The 23,232-nt window shown below is 42.7% G+C and overlaps 1 protein-coding gene across 1 annotated transcript in view; it reads left to right on the top strand.

The window, feature by feature from the left end:
* Positions 1–23,232, top strand: part of BAIAP2L1 (BAR/IMD domain containing adaptor protein 2 like 1) — a 76,922-nt gene that overhangs the window by 4,978 nt on the left and 48,712 nt on the right. The window contains exon 2 of the mRNA XM_070761256.1: positions 20,081–20,156. Coding sequence (XP_070617357.1) covers positions 20,081–20,156 — 76 coding nt within the window. The remainder of the gene's footprint in view (positions 1–20,080; positions 20,157–23,232) is intronic.

Genomic DNA, 23,232 nt, shown 5'->3' with positions numbered 1-23,232 from the left:
CCCGCTTAGAGAGGGCTATAAAAGCACTATGAAGCGGTATGTAAGTCTAAATGCTATTGCTATTGCCAAGCTCCTGAATTTTAATCTTGTGACCATGGGAGATGTTGCAGCGGACAAAAGTACATCAGTCATTTTTCTCTGGGCTGCCGTAACTTTGAACAGTTTTCATAATAATAATAATAATAATAATAATAATAATAATTATTATTATTATTATTATTATTATTTATTGGATTTGTATGCCGCCCCTCTCCACAGAGTCAGGGCGGCTAACAACAATAATAAACACAACCTGTGCAATCCAATAATAAAAACAACTAAAAACCCCTATTATAAAACCAAACATACACACAAACATACCATGCATAACTTGTAATGGCCTAGGGGGAAGAGCTATCTCAACTCCCCCATGCCTGGCGGTATAAATGAGTCTTGAGTAGTTTACGAAAGACAGGGAGGGTGGGCGCAGTTCTAATCTCCGGGGAGAGTTGGTTCCAGAGGGCCGGGGCCGCCACAGAGAAGGCTCTTCCCCTGGGGCCCGCCAAACGACATTGTTTAGTCGATGGGACCCGGAGAAGGCCAACTCTGTGGGACCTTATCGGACGCTGGGATTCGTGCGGTAGCAGGCGGTTCCAGAGGTAATCTGGTCCATTGCCATGTAGGGCTTTAAAGGTCATGACCAACACTTTGAAATGGTTGCAAGTTGAGAACTACCTATATACAGTTGTGGTTGGCTCAAAGCCAGGCCCTCTGGCAACGGACTTTGAGCCTGATGAACTGGGGCCATCTGGGCATGGTCGGCCTGTGTGGCTGTCAGAGGAGTCTGGGTGTGAGGAGCCTAAAGAGGCTATAGAACCCCCAACTGGGGATTTGCAGCCCCCAACTCCAGCTTTGTCAGGGTCTGAGGAGGAGGAAGATGAGATAAGGGACCCAATCCTGGATGTACGGGTAAGAAGGATGCAGGGGAGGCAGGAGCAGCTACGGAGGCTCAGAAAGAGGAAGTGGGCACAGCTGTGCATAATCTGCACTCCCAGAGAGTATATAAGGGGGAGGAGTTGGAAGGTGGCGCAGCAGGTAGAGTGCTGTACTGCAGCCACTGAAGCTGACTGCAGATCTGTAGGTCAGTGGTTCAAATCTCATCACTGGCTCAAGGTTGACTCAGCCTTCCATCCTTCCGAGGTGGGTAAAATGAGGACCCGGATTGTGGGAGCAATAGCCTTGCTCTGTTAAAAAAGAGCTATTGCTAACATGTTGTAAGCCGCCCTGAGTCTAAGGAGAAGGGCGGCATAAAAATTGAATAAATAAAATAAATAAATAAGGTGCTCTTTGCAAAAAGCCGACGTTAGTGCCTCCAGAGGAGAAGAGCATGTGAAGAGTATTTTTGCCTGATAAACCTTGATACAGTATTGGACATTTATAGAGTTAATATATTTATAGAGTTCCAATAAGTAAGTAGATGTTGGCTAGAGAAGCAACTGTTTGGGAATTTATCAACTTGGCCTCACACCTGGATTTTGGCACTTGAAAGACATTGTTTGGTTCGCGTTTGTGCAGTTCAACAAAGGTCCTTGTAAATAGACTCTTGTTCATTTCAAAACCTTTGTGTTTGAGTTTTAATTTGGGGCTAATTACTGGACGGCTGCCGTACAAGAAAGAACGTATACGGTACTTGAAAAATGGCTCTTCAGCCTGGAGAACCACTGCCAGCCAAGTTGACAGGGCTTTAAACTTAGACCCAGGGTCTGTTTATGTTCACCTGTGCCTTTGGGCCTAATGGGACATAAAGAGAACACTCTTGCACCCAGTAATGGAAAAGACCTCCAAGGTCATGTAGGCCAACCCCTTTCCACCCGGAATCTGCAAAGACAGCAAAAGCATCTCTCTTTCAAGTTCCCCAGGTCCGCTTGACCTATCTAGATTCCTAAGAGGTCAGTAAGGGGCGAGTACAAGTGCACTAGAGTGCCTTCCGTCCCCTGTCCTATTGCTCTCCTATATCTCCTATGCCTTTCTTCTATTCCTATATCTCTTCTTCTATTCTTTCATTGATATGTTCTATTCCTAGATCTTCTTTTCTATTCTTTCTTAGATATATTTTACTATGAGTATCTCCTCTATAACCTTCATCATGTATTTCACTATGTGTATATAGATATATATGCCCACTAAAACCCTCATTGTGTATTGGACAAAATAGATAGATAGATAGATAGATAGATGGATGGATGGATGGATGGATGGATGGATGGATGGATGGATGGATGGATGGATAGATAGATAGATAGATAGATGCCCACTAAAACCCTCATTGTGTATTGGACAAGATAGATAGATAGATAGATAGATAGATAGATAGATAGATAGATAGATAGATAGATACATAGATAGATGCCCACTAAAACCATCATTGTGTATTGGACAAAATAGATAGATAGATAGATAGATAGATAGATAGATAGATAGATAGATAGATAGATTAGATAGATAGATAGATAGATAGATAGATTAGATAGATAGATAGATAGATAGATAGATAGATAGATAGATAGATAGATAGATAGATAGATAGATGCCCACTAAAACTCTCATTGTGTATTGGACAAAATAGATAGATAGATAGATAGATAGATAGATAGATAGATAGATAGATAGATAGATTAGATAGATAGATAGATAGATAGATAGATAGATTAGATAGATAGATAGATAGATAGATAGATAGATAGATAGATAGATAGATAGATAGATAGATGCCCACTAAAACCCTCATTGTGTATTGGACAAAATAGATAGATAGATAGATAGACAGACAGACAGACAGACAGACAGACAGACAGACAGACAGACAAATAAATAAATAAATAAATAAATTTCATCTCTGCTTTAGTCCTTGGAGGAGGGTGGCATATAAATCAAATAAATAATAAATAAACAAACAAACAAACTTCACCTCTGCTTTAAACTTTAGTTTCAAAGTCTCTTCCACCTCTGGGGTCTGTCTCTTTTCTTGCAGATTTTTTTTTTTTAAAAAACTTAAGCTTTTTCTGCCTGAAAAACCGGCAACGGGATCTGGGCCCGTCCTGTTGAGTTGTGAGTCAGCCCCATTTTCCATGCCTTGTTGGCTTCCTTGGCCCCAAAATACCATCTGAATCACACACCGCTGGGTGTGTTTGTTTGGCAGGAGAGAGGCATGAGGTTTTTCACTTTGGGTGGGGTTAGGGAAAATCACCTGCGTATTCCAATCACAATGACACCCCTCCCCCCTGAATCGAGCTGGGGGTGGGGAGAAGACAGCTTCGACCTAACCTTGGTGGGATACAAGGGTGAAATGCTACCAGTTCGGGTGTACCGCTGGTGGTTCAACAAACCCAGTGGATGTGATGTGTCAGTGCCTGGAGGCTGTTAGGGTCTGGATGGGTGTCAACAGACTCAAGCTCAACCCTTATAAGACGGAGTGGCCTCCCAAGGATAATTCCATCTGTCCGTCCATTACCCTGGGGGGGGGGGGAATCACTGACCCCCTCAGAGAGGGTCCGCAACATGGGCGTCCTCCTCGATCCACAGCTCACATTAGAGAAACATCTTTCAGCTGTGGCGAGGGGGGCGTTTGCCCAGGTTCGCCTGGTGCACCAGTTGCGGCCCTATTTAGACCGGGAGTCACTGCTCACAGTCACTCATGCCCTCATCACCTCGAGGCTCGACTACTGTAACGCTCTCTACATGGGACTACCTTTGAAAGTGTTCGGAAACTCCAGATCGTTCAGAATGCAGCTGCGAGAGCAATCATGGGCTTTCCCAAATATGCCCATGTCACACCAACACTCCGCAGTCTGCATTGGTTGCCAATCAGTTTCCGGTCACAATTCAAAGTGTTGGTTATGACCCATAAAGCCCTTCATGGCATCGGACCAGAATATCTCCGGGACCACCTTCTGCCGCACGAATCCCAGCGACCAGTTAGATCCCACAGAGTTGGCCTTCTCCGGGTCCCATCGACTAAACAATGTCGTTTGGCGGGACCCAGGGGAAGAGCCTTCTCTGTGGCGGCCCGGACCCTCTGGACCCAGCTCCCCCCAGAGATCAGAATTGCCTCCATCCTCCTTGCCTTTCGTAAGCCCCTTAAAACCCACCTCTGTCGTCAGGCACGGGGGAATTGAGATATTCCTTTCCCCCCAGGCCTATACAAGTTATGCATAGTATATTTGTGTGTATGTTTGGTTTTTAATAAGGGTTTCTTAGTTATTTTAAATATTAGATTTGTCATATGCTGTTTTTTTAGTCTACGGAGAGGGGCGGCATACAAATCTAATAAATAAATAAGTAAGTAGGTAGGTAGGTAGGTAGGTAGGTAGGTAGATAGATAGATAGATAGATAGATAGATAGATAGATAGATAGATAGATAGATAGATAGACAGATAGACAGATAGACAGATAGATAGATAGATAGATAGATAGATAGCTGGAGGAGGTATGAGCATAATAAAACAATATGGATATTTCTTTACAGTCTTCATGACTCAATGGAGACTGTGTGTTTATTCAGAAAGGGAAGTGGTTTTTAGTCTGCTTTTATAGCCTATCAAATGAGGTGGGGCCACTGTAAGTCCTCCTTAACAAATAGCCTGGTGAGTTACAAGTCTCCACTTTCTATAAGAGCTGGTACGTTCTCTCTAGGATAATGAATGAAAGACCTTGAAAGTCTTTCATTGTATGAAAAGTAAAAAACAAAAAACAAAGGGCCCAGCATTTATGTCGCATTAACGGAATGTTGGTTTGGAAAGTCTTCTGGAATATTTTATTTATTTATTAATAGCATTTAGCATTGGCATTTAGACTTAGATACCGCTTCGTAGAGCTTTTACAGCCCTCTCTAAGCGGCTTGCAGAATCAGCCTCTTGCCCCCAACAATCTGGGTCCTCATTTGACCCACCTCAGAAGGATGGAAGGCTGAGTCCGCCTTGAGACGGTGGTGAGATTCGAACTGCTGAACTACAGCTAGCAGTTAGCTGAAGGAGCCTGCAGTGCTGCACTCTAACCACTGCGCCACCCAGTAAATGCAATAGCATTTAGACTTATATACCACTTCACAGTGCTTTACAGCTTTCTCTAAGTCAGTGTTTCCCAACCTTGGCAACTTGAAGAGATCTGGACTTCAACTCCCAGTTGTCAAGTTTGGGAAACACTGCATCGGACCAAAATATCTCCTGGACCGCCTTCTGCCGCACGAATCCCAGCGACCGATTAGGTCCCACATAGTTGGCCTTCTCCGGGTCCCGTCGACTAAACAATGTCATTTGGCGGGACCCAGGAGAAGAGCCTTCTCTGTGGCGGCCCCGACCCTCTGGAACCAGCTCCCCTCAGATATCAGAGTTGCCCCCACCCTCCTTGCCTTTCGCAAGCTCCTTAAAACCCACCTCTGTTGTCAGGCATGGGCGAATTGAAAAAAATTTCTCCCTTCCCCTTAGGCTTATAGAATTTATACATGGTATGCTTGTATTTATGATTGGTTCTTTAAATTGGGGTTTTTTCTAGATTATTTTTAACATTAGATTTGTTTACATTGTCTTTTTTATTGTTGTTAGCCGCCCCGAGTCTTCGGAGAGGGGCGGCACACAAATCTAATAAATACCAAAAAAATACAAGTGGTTTACTCTCTGCAATAGGCAATAGGCTTATTGCCCCCCAACAACCTGGGTCCTCATTTGACCCACCTTGGAAGGCTGGAAGGCTGAGTCAACCTTGAGCCTACTAAGATTTGAGCCTATGGTGATCAGCAGAAGTAGCTGGCAGTACTGCACTCTAACCACTGCACCACTGAGGCTCTATATAAGATATCCTGCTTGAGCGGGAGGTTTGATTAGAAGGCCTCTGAGGGCCCCTTCCAACTCTCCAATTCTGTATTCAGCTTGACTGGGTAGAACCAGGTCAATGTATTTGGGACGAAGCAGCTTCTTGGGTACCTTGACTGCTTCTATGCCAATAAATGGCTTTAACCAGTGATAACAAACTCCTTGAACGGGACCCAGAAGTAGGGCTTGATTTGATTGAAGGAAGAAGGAAAGCATCCTCAAACTTTTCAATGCAAATAAAGAGAGTAAGCACTTGTGATCCATATCTGCACATACATATCTCCAGTTATTGGCACATTATCTAAGTATCACTTAGGCACGAGGCCAGAATTAAGGACTTTGATAGCGTGGGAAGAATACTTATAATGGCAGGTGTTACTGAGCTCCTCCCTAAGCCAACCAGTGGGTGCTACTGAGATAAGGGAGGTTTGGGAGAATCGACCATCATCAAAAGGCTTTGTGTTCTTCAAGCTGGGCTACTCCTTAAGCTGGGTGGACTTCAACTCCCAGAATTCCCTAGCCCAGGGGTAGGCAAAGTTGGCTCTTCTATGACTTGTGGACCTCAACTCCCAGAATTCCCTAGCCCAGGGGTAGGCAAAGTTGGCTCTTCTATGACTTGTGGACTTCAACTCCCAGAATTCCTGAGTCAATCATGGTAGCTCAGGAATTCTGGGAGTTGAAGTCCACATGTCATAGAAGAGCCAACTTTTCCTACCCATGCCCAGCCCTAGGCAGTTCAAGCAGACGGCACATTTCACTCTGCCTGCTCTTCTGTTGAGAGCCACTAGGTGGCCTAAGAGGGCTACAGGAAAAATCAAACTCTGCTGACATCTAGTGGCAACTCAGATCCTTGTTAGTAGCCCTTCCGTCCAGCTGAAGAAATCTGTATCTAGAGCAGGGGTCCCCAACCACCGGGCCGCGGACCAGTACCGGGCCGCGGGGCATGTTGCACCGGTCCGTGGAGTCAGCAGCTGCCGGCCCTCATGCCGCCACCCCCTCCCTCCAGCGCTTCGCCTCCCGCCGGGCAAGAGGCCTCGGGAGGCAGGTTCTGCCGGCCACAGGACGATGGATGGGACAGAGGGGCGGGAAGAACCGAGAGGCTCAAGCCTCTTTTGGCTGCTGCCGCGGGGCGTTTTTGCGTTTTTGGCTGGGGGGAGGCAGGAGGGCCAGCCTGACCCCCTCTCTCCAGCGTTTAGCTCCCGCTGGGCAAGAGGGCTTGGGAGGCAGGTTCTGCCGGCCACAGGACGATGGCGGGAAAGAGGGGCGGGGAGGACCAGCACCCCCATGCTTAATCCCGCCCCCAACCACGCCCCTTTCCGCCCCCACTGGGCCATAGAAAAATTGTCTTGCTGAAACTGGTCCCTGTTGGAAAAAACGTTGGGGACCACTGATCTAGAGGGATGAACTCTCTGAGCTCAGTTTTTTTTCTCGCAGACCTTTCATTACCCAACTAGGTAACATCATCAATGCTGGAAGAAAGTGCGGTTTGTGGAGTAGAATTAGAATTCTTTATTGGCCAAGTGTGATTGGATACAAAAGGAATTTGTCTTGGTACAGATGCTCTCAGTGTACATAAAAGAAAATAGAGAATAGAGGAGAATTGGTGCTGTCTGAGCTTGGTTGTTGTTGTTTTATTGGGATGTTGTTTTATCTGCTGCACGAATTCCAGCGACCGATTAGGTCCCACAGAGTTGGCCTTCTCCGGGTCCCGTTAACTAAACAATGCCGTTTGGTGGGACCCAGGGGAAGAGCCTTCTCTGTGGTGGCCCCGACCCTCTGGAACCAGCTCCCCCCAGAGATTAGAATTGCCCCCACCCTCCTTGCCTTTCGTAAACTCCTTAAAACCCACGTTTGCCGTCAGGCATGGGGGAATTGAAACATCTCCCCTGAGCCTATACAGTTTATGTATGGTATGTTTGTTTGTGTGTGTGTATGTTTGCTTTTAATAATGGGTTTTTTAGTGTTTCTCTTAAATTATTAGATTTGTTACATATTGTTTATTATTGCTGTGAGCTGCCCCGAGTCTACGGAGAGGGGCGGCATACAAATCTAAATAGATAGATAGATAGTTAGATAGTTAGATAGATAGATAGATAGATAGATAGATAGATAGATAGATAGATAGATAGATAGATAGATAGATAGATAGATAAATGTTTGATTACCCAACTAGGTAACATAATTTGTTTGTTTGTTTGTTTGTTTGTTTGTTTGTTAGATTTGTATGCCACCCCTCTCCGGAGACTCGGGGCGGCTAACAGTGACAATAACACAGTGTACAATAGTAATTTGGTATTAGAAATGATTAAAAATCCATTAATATAAAAACCAAACATACATACAGACATACCATGCATAGAATTGTAAAGGCCTAGGGGGAAAGAGGATCTCAATTCCCCCATGCCTGATGGCAGAGGTGGGTTTTAAGTTGTTTACGAAAGGCAAGGAGGGTGGGGGCAATTCTAATCTCTGGGGGGAGTTGGTTCCAGAGGGCCGGGGCCGCCACAGAGAAGGCTCTTTCCTTGGGTCCCGCCAGGGGAATCTATACCTAATGATCACCATCACTGTCAAAACACCATCCCAACACTGATGATGTTACCAAGTGGGGTGAGGAAAGGTCTGCGAGATGACCACCGATCTCTGAGTGCGCCAACTGAAGGAACAGGTTCCCCTATCACCCTTGAGACGTGTGAGATTTGATCCGCTAGTGCTACTCATAACAAAGAGTGTAGGAAAAAAGTAAGCTGTTGGGCAGGGCCCTTAAGATAATGGATTAAGTTCATTTGCTTTGGCTCTGGGCCAGAGCAAGATAACGAGGCGCATTTTCCTAAGCGATAAAGGACAGAAACTACACGCCATTGCAGGATTTGGGAATCTGCTCCGTCCTTCCCGTCAGTTGCATGTTTACAAGGAGTCCCGTAAGGGAGACCTTTGTTGAGTGAGTTTTGCCCCGTTTTACGACACTTTTTTGCCATTAAGTCATTAAGTGAATCACCGCATTTGTGAAATTAGTAACTCGGGTTGTTGAATGAGCCAGTTGCAGCTCCGTTCCTTCAGCACCGTCGTAAGGTGGAACAATTGCAGAATGAATAGTCATAACTCAAGCACAACCTGTATTTTATAAAAATAATGTGTTTAGTTGTATTCCACCTTTATTATTGTTGTTGTTATTGTTCTTGTTGTTATTATGTGTGCCGATCCCATTAAAGCGGCCTTTTGCAATTGACAGATGGAGATTTTGTCAATTCCAATGGTTTTCAAATGTCCGCTATTATTATTATTATTATTATTATTATTATTATTATTATTATTATTATTATTATTAAAATCCAGACTCCTGGAAATTCCTGCAGTTGGGGAACCCTGTTCTAGCTTTTTTCACCCGATGACTGCACTGGCTGCCGATCGGTTTCCGGTCACAATTCAAAGTGTTGGTAATGACCTTTAAAGCCCTTCATGGCATTGGACCAGAATACATCCGGAACTGCCTTCTACCGCACGAATCCCAGCGGCCGATAAGGTCCCACAGAGTTGGCCTTCTCCGGGTCCCATCGACCAAACAATGTCGTTTGGCAGGCCCCAGGGGAAGAGCCTTCTCTGTGGCGGCCCTGGCCCTCTGGAATCAACTCCCCCACAGAGATTAGAACGGCCCCCACCCTCCTTGTCTTTCGCAAACTACTCAAGACCCACCTATATCGCCAGGCATGGGGGAACTGAGACACATCCCCCAGGCTTTCTTATATTTTATGTTTGGTATGTATGTACTGTATGGTTTTTTAAATTGTTGGGGGTTTTTATATAATTTTATTATTAGACTTGTTCCATTGTTATATTGTTTTTATTATTGTTGTGAGCCGCCCCGAGTCTTCATAGAGGGGCGGCATACAAATCTAATAAATTGAATTGAATTGAATTGACATCTCTAGAAGAATCCCAAGTATTTTTCCTCTTCACCTTTGAATAACCTCTCCGGCTAATGTCAACTTGCTCAGGCAAACCTTCTTGGGGTATCAGGCCCTTGTTTATTTCTGGATTTACGCTACATTGCCTTGTTGACACAAGCCAACATTCAGCCAACCTCTGCTAATTCTGCAGGCCAAACTACGATAAGATGTGGGGGGGAGTCAAAAGGAGCTCTGTGGATTCTGGAGAGTAAATTTACTTTGCAGACCTGTCAGATGTCAGGATCTCCAGAACAGTGATTTTCAACCTTTTTTGAGCAGCGGCACATTTTTTACATTTACAAAACCATGGGGCACATGGGGGGGGGGGGCAAAAAAAGTTTGGACAAAAAAATTCTGTCTTCCTCCCTTTCACTCTATTTCTCTCTCCCTCTTTCTCTCCCTCTTTTTTCTCTCTCTCCATCCCTTTCTTTCTTTCTCACTTCCTTCTTTCCTCTTTTCTGCTCTCTCTCCTTCCCTACTTCCCTCTATGTCTTTCTCTCTCTCTCTTGCTTTCTCTCTCTCTTGTTCTCTTTCTCTCTCTGCTTTCTTTCTTTCTCTCTCTTGCTTTCTTTCTCTCTTGTTTTCTTTCTCTCTCTCTTGCTCTTTCTTTCTCTTTCTTTCTCTTGTTTTCTTTCTCTCTCTGAGCTTCGCGGCACACCTGACCATGTCTCACGGCACACTAGTGTGCCACGGCACACTGGTTGAAAAACACTGCTCCAGAAGGCCCACGTGATATTTGCGGGTGGTTCAGAACTTGAAACCTGAAGAACTTGAAAATAAAACCAAATTTTAGCATCCTATTTGCACAAATACTCCTCAGACTTAACAATGGTTCATTTAGTTGATCGTTAAAACATCGCTGGGGAAAAAAAGCGACTCGGGGCTCTTTTCTCCACACTTATGACCATTGCAGACGCTTTGTGTTTATGACAGTTGTTGCGTGTCCCGGATTCAACCTTCTTAACGGCACGTGGAAGCCAGATTCGCTTACCAATTGCTGTACAGTGTTCCCTCGATTTTCGCAGGGGATGCATTCCGAGACCGCCCGCGAAAGTCGAATTTCCGCGAAGTAGAGATGCGGAAGTAAATACACTATTTTTGGCTATGAACAGTATCCCAAGCCTTCCCTTAACACTTTAAACCCCTAAATTACCATTTCCCATTCCCTTAGCAACCATTTAGATTATTACTCACCATGTTTATTTATTAAACTTTATTATAAAAAATGTTTTTTAAAGGCAGACGAAAGTTTGGCAATGACATATGATGTCATCGGGCAGGAAAACCCGTATTTTTTAATTAATATTTTTGAAAAACCGTGGTATAGACGATTCGCGAAGTTCGAACCCGCGAAAATCAAGGTAACACTGTATTTCACTTAACGACTGCAGCAAGAAAAGTCCTAAAACGGGAGGGAGAAACTCATTTAACAAATGTTTCACTCAGCAACAGATTGATGAGCAGATTCAACATCCAGAATTCCCCAGCCAGTGTGGCCAGCTGGGGAATTCTGGGAATTGAAGTCCGCAAATCTTCAGGTTGCCAAGGTTGAGAATTTGTAGTCTAGAAAACACTCTTCTACTCGAAACAGAATACCTACAAAACAAAATTTACAATCCTGGGCCTAGAAAGCTTAGAACTACGTCGCCTTAAACATGATCTAAACATTGCCCACAAAATCATCTGCTACAACGTCCTCCCTGTCAATGACCACTTCAGCTTCAACCGCAACAACACACGAGCACACAACATGTGTAAACCGCTCCAAACTTGACTGCAAAAAGTACGATTTTAGTAATCGAGTAGTCGAAGCATGGAACTCACTGCCAGACTATGAAGTGTCATCCCCTAACCCCCAAAATTTTACACTTAGACTGTCCACTCTTGACCTCTCCAAATTCCTAAGAGGTCAGTAAGGGGCGTGCATAAGTGCACCAGCGTGCCTTCCGTCCCCTGTCCTAAAGCCTCCTTATGTTTTACCAACATCATGAATATGAACTCTATTATTTCCAATGATTATTTCTTCTCTATTACTTCTAATGTTTTTATAATCATTTACTCATGTTTTTTAATACGTATGATTATATCCTTACATATATCCTTGATAAATGTAAGTCTTGACTTACCACCAACAATGGAGACCAAAATTTTTGTTTGTTTCTTTGTTTGTTTGCTTGCTTGCTTGCTTATCTATCTATCTATCTATCTATCTATCTATCTATCTATCTATCTATCATCTATCTCATCTATCTATCATCTATCTCATCTATCTATCTAACTATCTATCTATCTATCTATCTATCTATCATCTATCTATCTATCTATCTATCTATATCTATCTATCTATCTATCTACCTACCTATCTATCTATCTATCTATCTATCTATCATCTATCTCATCTATCTATCATCTATCTCATCTATCTATCTAACTAACTATCTATCTATCTATCTATCTATCTATCTATCTATCTCTCATCTATCTCATCTATCTATCTATCTATCTATCTTTCTATCTATCTATCTATTTATTTATTTATTAGATTTCTATGCCGCCCTTCTCGAGGCAACTCTAATAATAAAATTAAAAATAAAATAAAATCTCCATATTCCTGCTAGAACAGGGTGTTGGACTACAGGACCTTCAAGGCTCCCTTCCAGCTCTTAAGTCTGCTATTCGTATCCCTTTATTCTCCGCAAGGACAGAAGGATGGGTCCCTCCGCCCAGGAAGAACCCCGATCGCCATCAACCATATAAATCCCGAGATTGGTAGTCATAACAAAAGTTCCCAAAGTCCCAGCGATGCAGAGAGCTCTAAAAGGAAATAAACTCTGTTTGCGCTTCGTTCGGTGACTCTTCTCTCTTCACAGGGCCGAGCGCCAGTTGACTTTATCACGTGGTCCCTTTTATTGGCTTCGTATCAGAAGATATTTATTCCTGTTGCACAACATTCCTCACACATACTTTGAAAAGAATGAAAATATGTATATAGAGGGGGAATTTGAACCTTATTGCATTGGGGTCACGCTTTGCTTACCCTAGTTCGCCACAATGCGGCGTTTCTCAACCAGGCCAACTTGTGGACTTCAACTCCCAGAATTCCCTAGTCAGCATGGCTGGCTGGAGAATTCTGGGAGTTGAAGTCCACAAATGGCTGGCTGTGGAATTCTGGGAGTTGAAGTACAAATGGCTGGCTGTGGAATTCTGGGAGTTGAAGTACAAATGGCCGGCCGTGGAATTCTGGGAGTTGAAGTCCACAAATTCCTGGCTGTGGAATTCTGGGAGTTGAAGTACAAATGCCTGGCTATGGAATTCTGGGAGTTGAAGTACAAATGCCTGGCTGTGGAATTCTGGGAGTTGAAGTACAAATGGCTGGCCGTGGAATTCTGGGAGTTGAAGTACAAATGGTTGACTGTGGAATTCTGGGAGTTGAAGTACAAATGGTTGACTGTGGAATTCTGGGAGTTGAAGTACAAATGGTTGACTGTGGAATTCTGGGAGTTGAAGTACAAATGGTTGACTGTGGAATTCTGGGAGTTGAAGTACAAATGGTTGACTGTGGAATTCTGGGAGTTGAAGTACAAATGGTTGGCTGTGGAATTCTGGGAGTGGAAGCACAAATGCCTGGCCGTGGAATTCTGGGAGTTGAAGTACAAATGGTTGACTGTGGAATTCTGGGAGTTGAAGTACAAATGGCTGGCCGTGGAATTCTGGGAGTTGAAGTACAAATTCATGTCTTGGGCGGGCTGGGGGATTCTGGGAGTTGAAGTCCACTGATCTTAGAGTTGCGAAGATTGGAGACCCCTTGTGTAGGGGTTAAGGCGTCAGGCAGGAAACTGGGAGAGTTTTAGAGTTCTAGTTCTGCCTAGGGCACAAAGCCAGCTAGGTGACCTCGGGCCAGCCACTCTCTCTCAGCCCTAAGAAGGAGGCAACGGCAAACCTCTTCCAATAAAACCTTGCCAAAAAAATTGCAGGGACCAGTCCAGGCAGTGTCCGAAAATCGGACGCAATATAGAATGGAAGGAGAGAAACTATAGAAAACTATAGAAAACAAATTAATTGATTTAGTTAAGCTGTTGTAAGGATTCCAAACGGAATTTAAAACTAGCAACCTCAGGCCTCCTGGATTGTTGTCAGAAGGGAGCTAGCAACTGTCATTTCAGGGGTGTGTGCTATGTCTTAAGGAACAAAGAGAAGGATTTCTGTTTGAGCAGCAAAACCTTCTCTAATACGAGCAGGAGAACCCTTTAATCTATAAACTGAACTTTCATTATCTCAGATTTACTTTGCCATCTGAAATCTAAGCTTCCCCTTGATCCTTTCAGTTTTATAAAAAGGCCTCCGGGGTGCTACTTTAAGACCAGACATAAAGTGTCATGACTAAATATAATATTTGAGGCTAATGCTTTGCAACAAATCAGTTGTCCCTATTGTTATTCTTGTTTAGAAGTAAGGTACTCTTTGACGTAAGACTACAATTTAGCCCAAAATTTATGTTGTTAAATGAGAGAGTTGTTAAGTGATTTTTGCCCCATTTTACAACGTCCCTTGGTTACGTGAATCACTGCAGTTAAGTTAGCAACACCACAACTGTCATAAATATTATTATTATTATTATTATTATTATTATTATTATTATTATTTATTACATTTGTATGCCGCCCCTCTCCGCAGACTCGGGGCGGCTCACAGCAATAATAAAAACAATATACAATGACAAATCTAATATATAAAAAAATATCTAAAACCCCTTATTTAAAAACGAAACATACACACACAAACATACCATACATAAATTATATAGGCCTGGGGAAGATGTCTCAATTTCCCCATGCCTGACGGCAGAGGTGAGTTTTAAGAAGTTTATGAAAGGCAAGTTGTCAATCATCTGAATTTTGATCATGTGGGATGCTGCAACCATCATAAGTGTGAAATTTTTTTCCCCCAGTGCCGCTGTAACTTCAAACAGTCACTAACCGAACTGTTATTAGTCAAGGACTACCTGTAAAGTAAAGTAAAATCCCATTTATTGTTTTTAAATCTTATGGGCTAGGCTCCGTATTTGAATTGTGATCTGAAAGCAGTGATTGGCTGCCACAGTGGGCGTGGTTTATTTTGTAGGTGTGGCTTTCCGGCCATGTGACCAGGTGGGAGTGGCTTGACAATCATGTGACCGGGGTGGCTTAAAGGTCACGTGACCAGGTGAGAGTGGCTTGCCAGCCATGTGACCAGGTGGGAGTGGCTTGACAATCATGTGACCGAGGGTGGCTTAAAGGTCATGTGACCGATCAAGATAAGTTTTCAAATAGGTGTTTGGACTCTTTTTCAGTTGATAAAGTCCCATTATTTGAATAGCCACAAAAAGGACAAATGATAGACGGCATTATTTGTTGAGGAGCACAGTAACATTTAAAGATTTTGTACTGAACCCACAGATTAGGCAAGTGGCTCAATTTTCTTGAACTGCTATAAAAGTTCAGTTCTAGATAATGATTAAAATGATTAAAGCATTTATGGGTAGAAACATACTATTTAATTATTTCCTATTTTCAAAGTAATTAAGGATCATACTAAGGTACTAGAGAAGGAAGGACAATAAAAAAACTATTAAGTATTCAATAAATAATGCATAAACTTACTATTTGTATATTATTATTTCTTTAAAAAAATATATATATATTATTAAATACAGTGATACCTTGTCTTACAAACTTAATTGGTTCCGGGACGAGGTTCTTAAGGTGAAAAGTTTGTAAGACGAAACAATGTTTCCCATAGGAATCAATGGAAAAGAAATTAATGCGTGCAAGCCCAAAATTCACCCCTTTTGCCAGCCGCTTGAAGCGCCCATTTTTGTGCTGCTGGGATTCCCCTGAGGCTCCCCTCCATGGGAAACCCCACCTCCATATTTCTGTGTTTTTGCGATGCATCACAAAAACACCGAAGTCCTCGAAATCCCATTTGTGTTTGCAATGCTGCAATTTCACTGATGCTCCCTTCGCTGGGAAACCTCACCTCCGGACTTCTGTTGCCAGCGAAGCGCCCGTTTTTGCAGTGCTGGGATTCTCCTGCAGCACCAGAAAAACACGGACGTCCGGAGGTGGGGTTTCCCATGGAGGGGAGCCTCAGGGAAATCCCAGCAGCGCAAAAACAGGTGCTTCGCTGGCAACGGAAGTCCGGAGGTGGGGCATCCCAGCGGCGGCAGTGGGTTTGTAAGGTGAAAATAGTTTGTAAGAAGAGGCAAAAAAATCTTAAACCCCGGGTTTGTATCTCGAAAAGTTTGTATGACGAGGCGTTTGTAAGACGAGGTATCACTGTATATACATTAAAAATGAAGCAGAGATAAATATAAGTATAATACATGACATATCAATCATATATGTTGTATTTTGACAGAAATAGAAGAAAAGAGAAAAGGAAGAAAGAGACAACATAGGAAAGACATAATAGAAAGAGGAAGTTGGGAGGGGGAAGAAAAGGGGGATTGAGGAAGAAGTGAGAAAAGGAGAAGACATGCCGGCTATTTAGCTGGCACGGATTTTATTATTTCATACAGGCGAGTGCCTGTGGAAAAAATAAAATAAAATTGCCATCTCTACTACAGTATTTGTTTACGGTTTCAAAAATGAAGGTGCGGACAATATCGTTTGGCGGGCCCCAGGGAAAGAGCCTTCTCTGTGGTGGCCCCAGCCCTCTGGAATCAACTCCCCCCAGAGATTAGAACGGCCCCCACCCTCCTTGTCTTTCGCAAGTTACTCAAGACCCACCTATATCGCCAGGTATGGGGGAATTAAGACATCTCCCCCAGGCTTTCTTATATTTTATGTTTGGTATGTATGTGTTGTATGGTTTTTAAATTGTTGGGGTTTTTTACACAATTTTATTATTAGATTTGTTCCATTGTTATACTGTTTTTTATTACTGTTGTGAGCCGCCCCGAGTCTTCGGAGAGGGGCGGCATACAAATCTAATAAATTGAATTGAATTCTTCACAATAGCGGCTTCTTGCATTGATCCTCTTGAACGAGAGGTCGAAGTCCTCAAGACCGTTCAAAAGGTTATTTCGCGTCTTCTATGGTGTTTATCCAGAGAGTTTATGCCAGTTTTCCCTTCCCTGGGCTTAAGACTCAGCAGAGAGCTGTGTTTACCCAGCAAAGCTCAGAACAGTCACTGTGAAATAGGATTGGCCGAGATAAGACATCCTGTTCAGGTGTGCATGATGCAACATGATGGTTCGTGTGGCAAAAGGGGTGTATGGGTGCGCTAGCATGTGTGCATGTCCCCACAGTCCTTCCCTATCTCCCACCACCACCATACACTCACACACATTTCCCCTGGTGTTAGGAACTAAAGCTTTTATTCTGGCGCCTTGCAATATATTTTTTACAATCCGACCAATCAGGCGTTTACAGTGGGTGTGCCCTTCTAACCTTCCTGCCAATCAGCTTAAAGCTCTGTTGGGAGAATTGGCACTAGACTTATGGTTGGGGGCCACCACAACATGAGGAACTGCATTAAAACGGTTGTTTGACCCCTCCAAAGGGGTCCCGACCCCCAGGTTGAGAACCACTGAAGATGGAAGAACTGGGTAATCGACTCACAGAATCAGATAAAACATAGAAACATAGAAACATAGACAATTGACGGCAGAAAAAGACCTCATGGTCCATCTAGTCTGCCCTTATACTCTTTCCTGTATTTTATTTTAGGATGGATATACTGTATATGTTTATCCCAGTCATGTTTAAATTCAGTTACCGTGGATTTACCAACCATGTCTGCTGGAAGTTTGTTCCAAGCATCTACTACTCTTTCAGTCAAATAATATTTTCTCATGTTGCTTCTGATCTTTCCCCCAACTAACCTCAAATTGTGCCCCCTTGTTCTTGGGTTCACTTTCCTATTAAAAACCCCTCCTGAACCTTATTTAACCCTTTAACACATTTCTTTCCTCCAGACTATACAGATTGAGTTCATGAAGTCTTTCCTGATAAGTTTTGTGCTTAAGACATTGCATCATTTTTGTAGCCCGTCTTTGGACCCGTTCAATTTGATCCATATCTTTTTGTAGGTGAGGTCTCCAGAACTGAACACAGTATTCCAAATGTGGTATCACTAGCGCTCTATACAGCGGGATCACAATCTCCATCTTTCTGCTTGTTATATCTCTAGCTATGCAGCCAAGCATTCTACTTGCTTTCCCTACCGCTTGACCGCACTGTTCACCCATTTTGAGACTGTCAAAAATCACGACCCCTAAATCTTTCTCTTCTGAAGTTTTTGCTAATATAGAACTGGCAGGACAGGACAGGAGAGGACACTTATAACATTAGAAAAGGATTACAGTATTTGATATTCTAATGTTTCTCAACCTTTTGACCATGTGAAGATGTTTGGACTTCAACTCCCGGAATTCCTCATCGCTGGCTGGGGAATTCTAGGAGTTGAAGTCCATCCATGTTCACATTGCCAAGGTTGAGGAACAAGATTGATGAAACATTTGACTTGTCTAGATGTTTCATGCCAGTAGGTGTGTGAGAGTTGAGTTCAACCAGGAAGGGCTTCCGTAAAATACTTTCACCCTGTTGCACTTTTAATGCCCGCTGTATAGGAGTGAGTGGTTTAAGATCAACTTTATGGCCACATAAGGAAGTGTTGATGGAAATCCCCAAACCTGAGCCACTGAACCTGTAATGGGAAAAGGTGGGGAGAAGCCTCCGTGGGGCCTCTCTATGAATCTCCTGGAAGAAAAAATGGCTGGAAAAGGCAGGGAGAAGCCTCTGTGGGGCCTCTCTAGGAATCTCCTGGAAGGAAAAAGGGCTGGAAAAGGCAGGGAGAAGCCTCCGTGGGGCCTCTCTAGGAATCTCTTTGAAGGAAAAGGGGCCTGAAAAGGCAGGGAGAAGCCACTGTGGGGCCTCTCTAGGAATCTCCTGGAAGGAAAAAGGGACAGAAAAGGTGGGGAGAAGCCTCCGTGGGGCCTCTCTAGGAATCTCCTGGGAGGAAACAGGGCCTCCACCCTCCCTGTGGTTTCCCCAATCGCACGCATTCTTTGCTTTTACATTGATTCCTATGGGGAAAATTGCTCCTTCTTACAAACTTTTCTACTTAAGAACCTGGTCATGGAAAGGAATTAAGTTTGTAAGTAGAGGTACCACTGTATTTTAAGACAAATTGCAATATTAAATGTTTTCCTCACCCCAGATTTGAAACTATATTTCCTAAGGCTTTGCTAATTATCTCTTTATATGCTAATAAATTATAGAATCTGCAGTGCTATCCTATCTGAAGGTGGATGGAAACATTACAACCATTTTTCCAATTCTGTTTATGTTTATAACTATTGCAACCTTCGTATTCTTCCTTTATTTATTTATGTTTTCATTTTAAAGCTCTTAGTTTTATTTTAAAAACACATCAGATCACAGATGCAACTGTATTGTTATTTCAATGTGTCTTTTTTCTCAGTGTAAAGAATTATGTTTAAGGTAACATAGTTCTTTGTTTCAAGAGGATACTTTGCAAGTTTTTATTTTGATTGGGGGGGGAAATGTGTCTTTTTTCTCAGTGGAAAGAATTATGTTTTAGGTAACAGGGTAGCTCTTGGTTTCAAGATGATACTTTGCAAGTTTTTATTTTGACTGGGGGGAAAAACAATCACAAAATACGTATTCTGAAATAGGCTGGTAAAAAATTAATCTGAAGTCTCTTGCAGCTTCCTACTGAAAGATTTTAATCACATTTGGACTGAAGTTCATCTTGGCTTCTTGCTAAGAATGTGAGCAAGTTGACACACCAGATTCAGGAAATATCCTTTCTCTGCGAAATCAGCATTAACTATGTTTATTATTGTCCTTAAGCTTAAGATTAATTGGTTATGAGAAACACAGAAGGTCTTAACCACAGCCAAACACTTGGGGCAAACTTTTTTTGGAATAAGTCATGGGAAAACAATGGACTTAATTCCTGAAAATGAGTTTATTTTCATTTATATGTGCTCAATTTTTGTTTAGTAGTCATGTTGTCACAAATGCATCATTTAGTGGAAAGCATTTAAACTGAGAATAAAACAATTGCTACCAACCTTCCCTCCATTGAGGACCTGTATAGTGCCCGAGTCAAAAAGAGGGCTGTGAATATATTTACTGACCCTTCGCATCCTGGACATAAACTGTTTCAACTCCTACCCTCAAAACGACGCTACAGAGCCCTGCACACCAAGACAACTAGACAGCTAGAATTTTCTTTTAATTTCAGGAAAGACTTTAACTCGTTTTCTTTTTGATCCTCAGAATGTTATGGAACAATTCAATCCAGGGCTGCGGAATTTAATAAACCTGGGCAAAAACTATGAAAAAGCCGTTAACGGTAAGTCTCCAGTACATCCATTTAATGTTGTCTAGTCCAGTGTTTCCCAACCTTGGCAACTTGAAGATATCTGGACTTCAACTCCCAGAATTCCCCAGCCAGCATTCGCCTTCTGCTGCACGAATCCCAGCGACCAGTTACGTCCCACAGAGTGGGTCTCCTCCAGGTCCCGTCAACTAAACAATACCGCTTGGCGGGACCCAGGGGAAGAGCCTTCTCTGTGGCGGCCCTGGCCCTCTGGAACCAACTCCCCCCAGAGATTAGAATTGCCCCTACCCTCCTTGCCTTTTGTAAGCTACTTAAAACCCACCTCTGCCGCCAGGCATGGGGGAATTGAGAGACTCTTTCCCCCTAGGCCTTTACAATTTTATGCATGGTATGTCTGTATGTATGTTTGGTTTTTATATTAATGGGTTTTTAATCATTTTTAGTATTGGATTATTATTGTACACTGTCTTGTTATTGCTGTTAGCCACCCCGAGTCTTCCGAGAGGGGCAGCATACAAATCCAATAAATGAATGAATGAATGAATGAACGAAGGAAGGAAGGAAGGAAGGAAGGAAGAAAGAAAGAAAGAAAGAAAGAAAGAATCAAACCTTTGTTAAGTGAATCCAACTGCTCCAGTCATTGATGGAAGCCAGCCGAGAAGGTTAAAAATGGCGATCACATGACGCAGTCCAGCGGTCATCAATAAATGCTAGTGGCCAAGTGCCCGAATTTTGATCACGTGACCACAGGGGATGCCTAAAGTGCGGGGGGGAAAGTCACTTTCAGGACCCTTGTAACTGCGAATAGTCCCTAAACAAATCACTGTAAACCGAGGAACTATCGGTTTATGTATGCGAGTAACATCAGTCATCTGGAGTAAACACTTCAGAATGTTTTTCCAAACGAGGAACTCAAATAGTCATATTTTGAGATTGAAAGCTTTGCGGCTTCCTCGTTCCATCCATAAATATTTGGTCTGCTCTGCCGATCGTCAAGTTTTATGAGGCTTGTAAAAAAAAAACACCCCCGTCATCTGAGAGAAACATCCAGGTGATCAGCTATGAAATATTAGCAAAAGCCTCTTTTTTTTTCGTTCCCTGCATTATAGGAAAATCTTGACGCATCAGCAGGAGTTTAATGTACTTTATGGGTTGCACAGCTGGACGATCGCTGTTGCAAAGGGACAACATGCCGACCTCAATATGAGTCATTGCTGATCTTATTGGGATCTTTATTTATTTATTGTCAGGGATCCAAATTCATTCCGCAGTAGCTTTAAAATAAATAAATGTAAACCGGAGCAGCCCGCTTCCCCAAAAATCAAAACAGTAGCCACCCATATTTAGGAGGTGCCTGAGAAAGTCCAAAATTCACATGTAAATTTGGACCTGCTGCTGTGGGAGAGGATTTTACTGGGCTTTTATTGATGCTATTTTTAAAAAAATCTCATAGTTGTTATTTTATCAATAATCGAAGGCCGCAAACATATATAATACTCCTTCCTTCTATTTTCCCCCCACAGCAAGCCTGCGAGGTGGGTTGGGCTGAGGGAATCAATGGTCCAAAGTCACCCACCCAAAATCAACTAGTTGGGTTTCATATCTAAAGTGGTACTAGAACTCACCATCACCCTAGTGATGGGCATAAAGTCACCCAGCCAGCTTTGACGCCTAAGGCGGGACTGGAACTCAAAACACTGACTGATTTCTGACAGTCTCAAAATGGGTGAACAGTGCAGTCAGGCGGTATGGAAAGCAAGTAGGATGCTTGGCTGCATAGCTAGAGGTATAACAAGCAGGAAGAGGGAGATTATGATCCCGCTATATAGAATGCTAGTGAGACCACATTTGGAATACTGTGTTCAGTTCTGGAGACCTCACCTACAAAAAGATATTGACAAAATTGAACGGGTCCAAAGACGGGCTACAAGAATGGTGGAAGGTCTTAAGCATAAAAAGTATCAGGAAAGACTTCATGAACTCAATCTGGATAGTCTGGAGGACAGAAGGAAAAGGGGGGACATGATCGAAACATTTAAATATATTAAAGGGTTAAATAAGGTCCAGGAGGGAAGTGTTTTTAATAGGAAAGTGAACACAAGGACAAGGGGACACAATCTGAAGTTAGTTGGGGGAAAGATCAAAAGCAACATGAGAAAATATTATTTTACTGAAAGAGTAGTATGTAGATCCTTGGAACAAACTTCCAGCAGACGGGGTTGGTAAATCCCCAGTAACTGATTTTAAACATGCCTGGGATAAACATATATCCATCCTAAGATAAAATACAGAAAATAGTATAAGGGCAGACTAGATGGACCATGGGGTCTTTTTCTGCCGTCAATCTTCTATGTTTCTATTACCCCCTGGTCATTGGCCCAAAGTCACCCAGTCAACATTCATAGCTAAAGTGGTACTAGAACTCACTATTTCCTTTTTTTTTTTTTAAAGATTTTATTAAATATATACATTAAAAACATATAACAAAAAACGACATGGTGACAATATAAACATATAAGAAAGAGGAAAAAAGGGGAAAGAAAAAGAAAAGAGAAGAAGAAAAAGGAAAAAGGAATAAAGCATCTTGCTTTATACATAACATATTTGGTATCATTATTTAAGATTGCACTACCTAAAGGGTAGTGTAATTGGCATGCAGCTTATGTCTAATATACAAAGGAAAATCTTCCTTTTAATAATTGTTACATATTTAATACGTAAATACAACCTTATAATTTTCTTGTTATTATATCAATCATTTATCATTTTTTTCAATGGTATAATAGTGCTTGATTTGTTGATATTTGTTGATATTAGTTAAGCTTTTCTCTCTAAATTTGAGTTTAGGGTTCCACTATTTCCTAATGATTGGCCCAAAGACACCCAATCAACGTTCATATCTAAAATGGTACTAGAACTCGCCATCTCCTGGTGATTGGCACCAAGTCACCCAGCCAGCTTTCATGCCTAAGGCGAGACTAGAACTCACTGTCTCCTAGTGACTGGCCCAAAGTCACCCAGCTTGCTTTCCTGCCTAAAATGGGACTAGAACTCGCTGTTTCCTGGTGACTGGCCCAAAGTCACCCAG

This window comes from Erythrolamprus reginae, chromosome 9 (assembly GCF_031021105.1).
Source record: "Erythrolamprus reginae isolate rEryReg1 chromosome 9, rEryReg1.hap1, whole genome shotgun sequence".
NCBI classification, from domain to species: Eukaryota; Metazoa; Chordata; class Lepidosauria; order Squamata; family Dipsadidae; genus Erythrolamprus; species Erythrolamprus reginae.
This window is presented reverse-complemented; position numbering and strand designations above follow the sequence as displayed.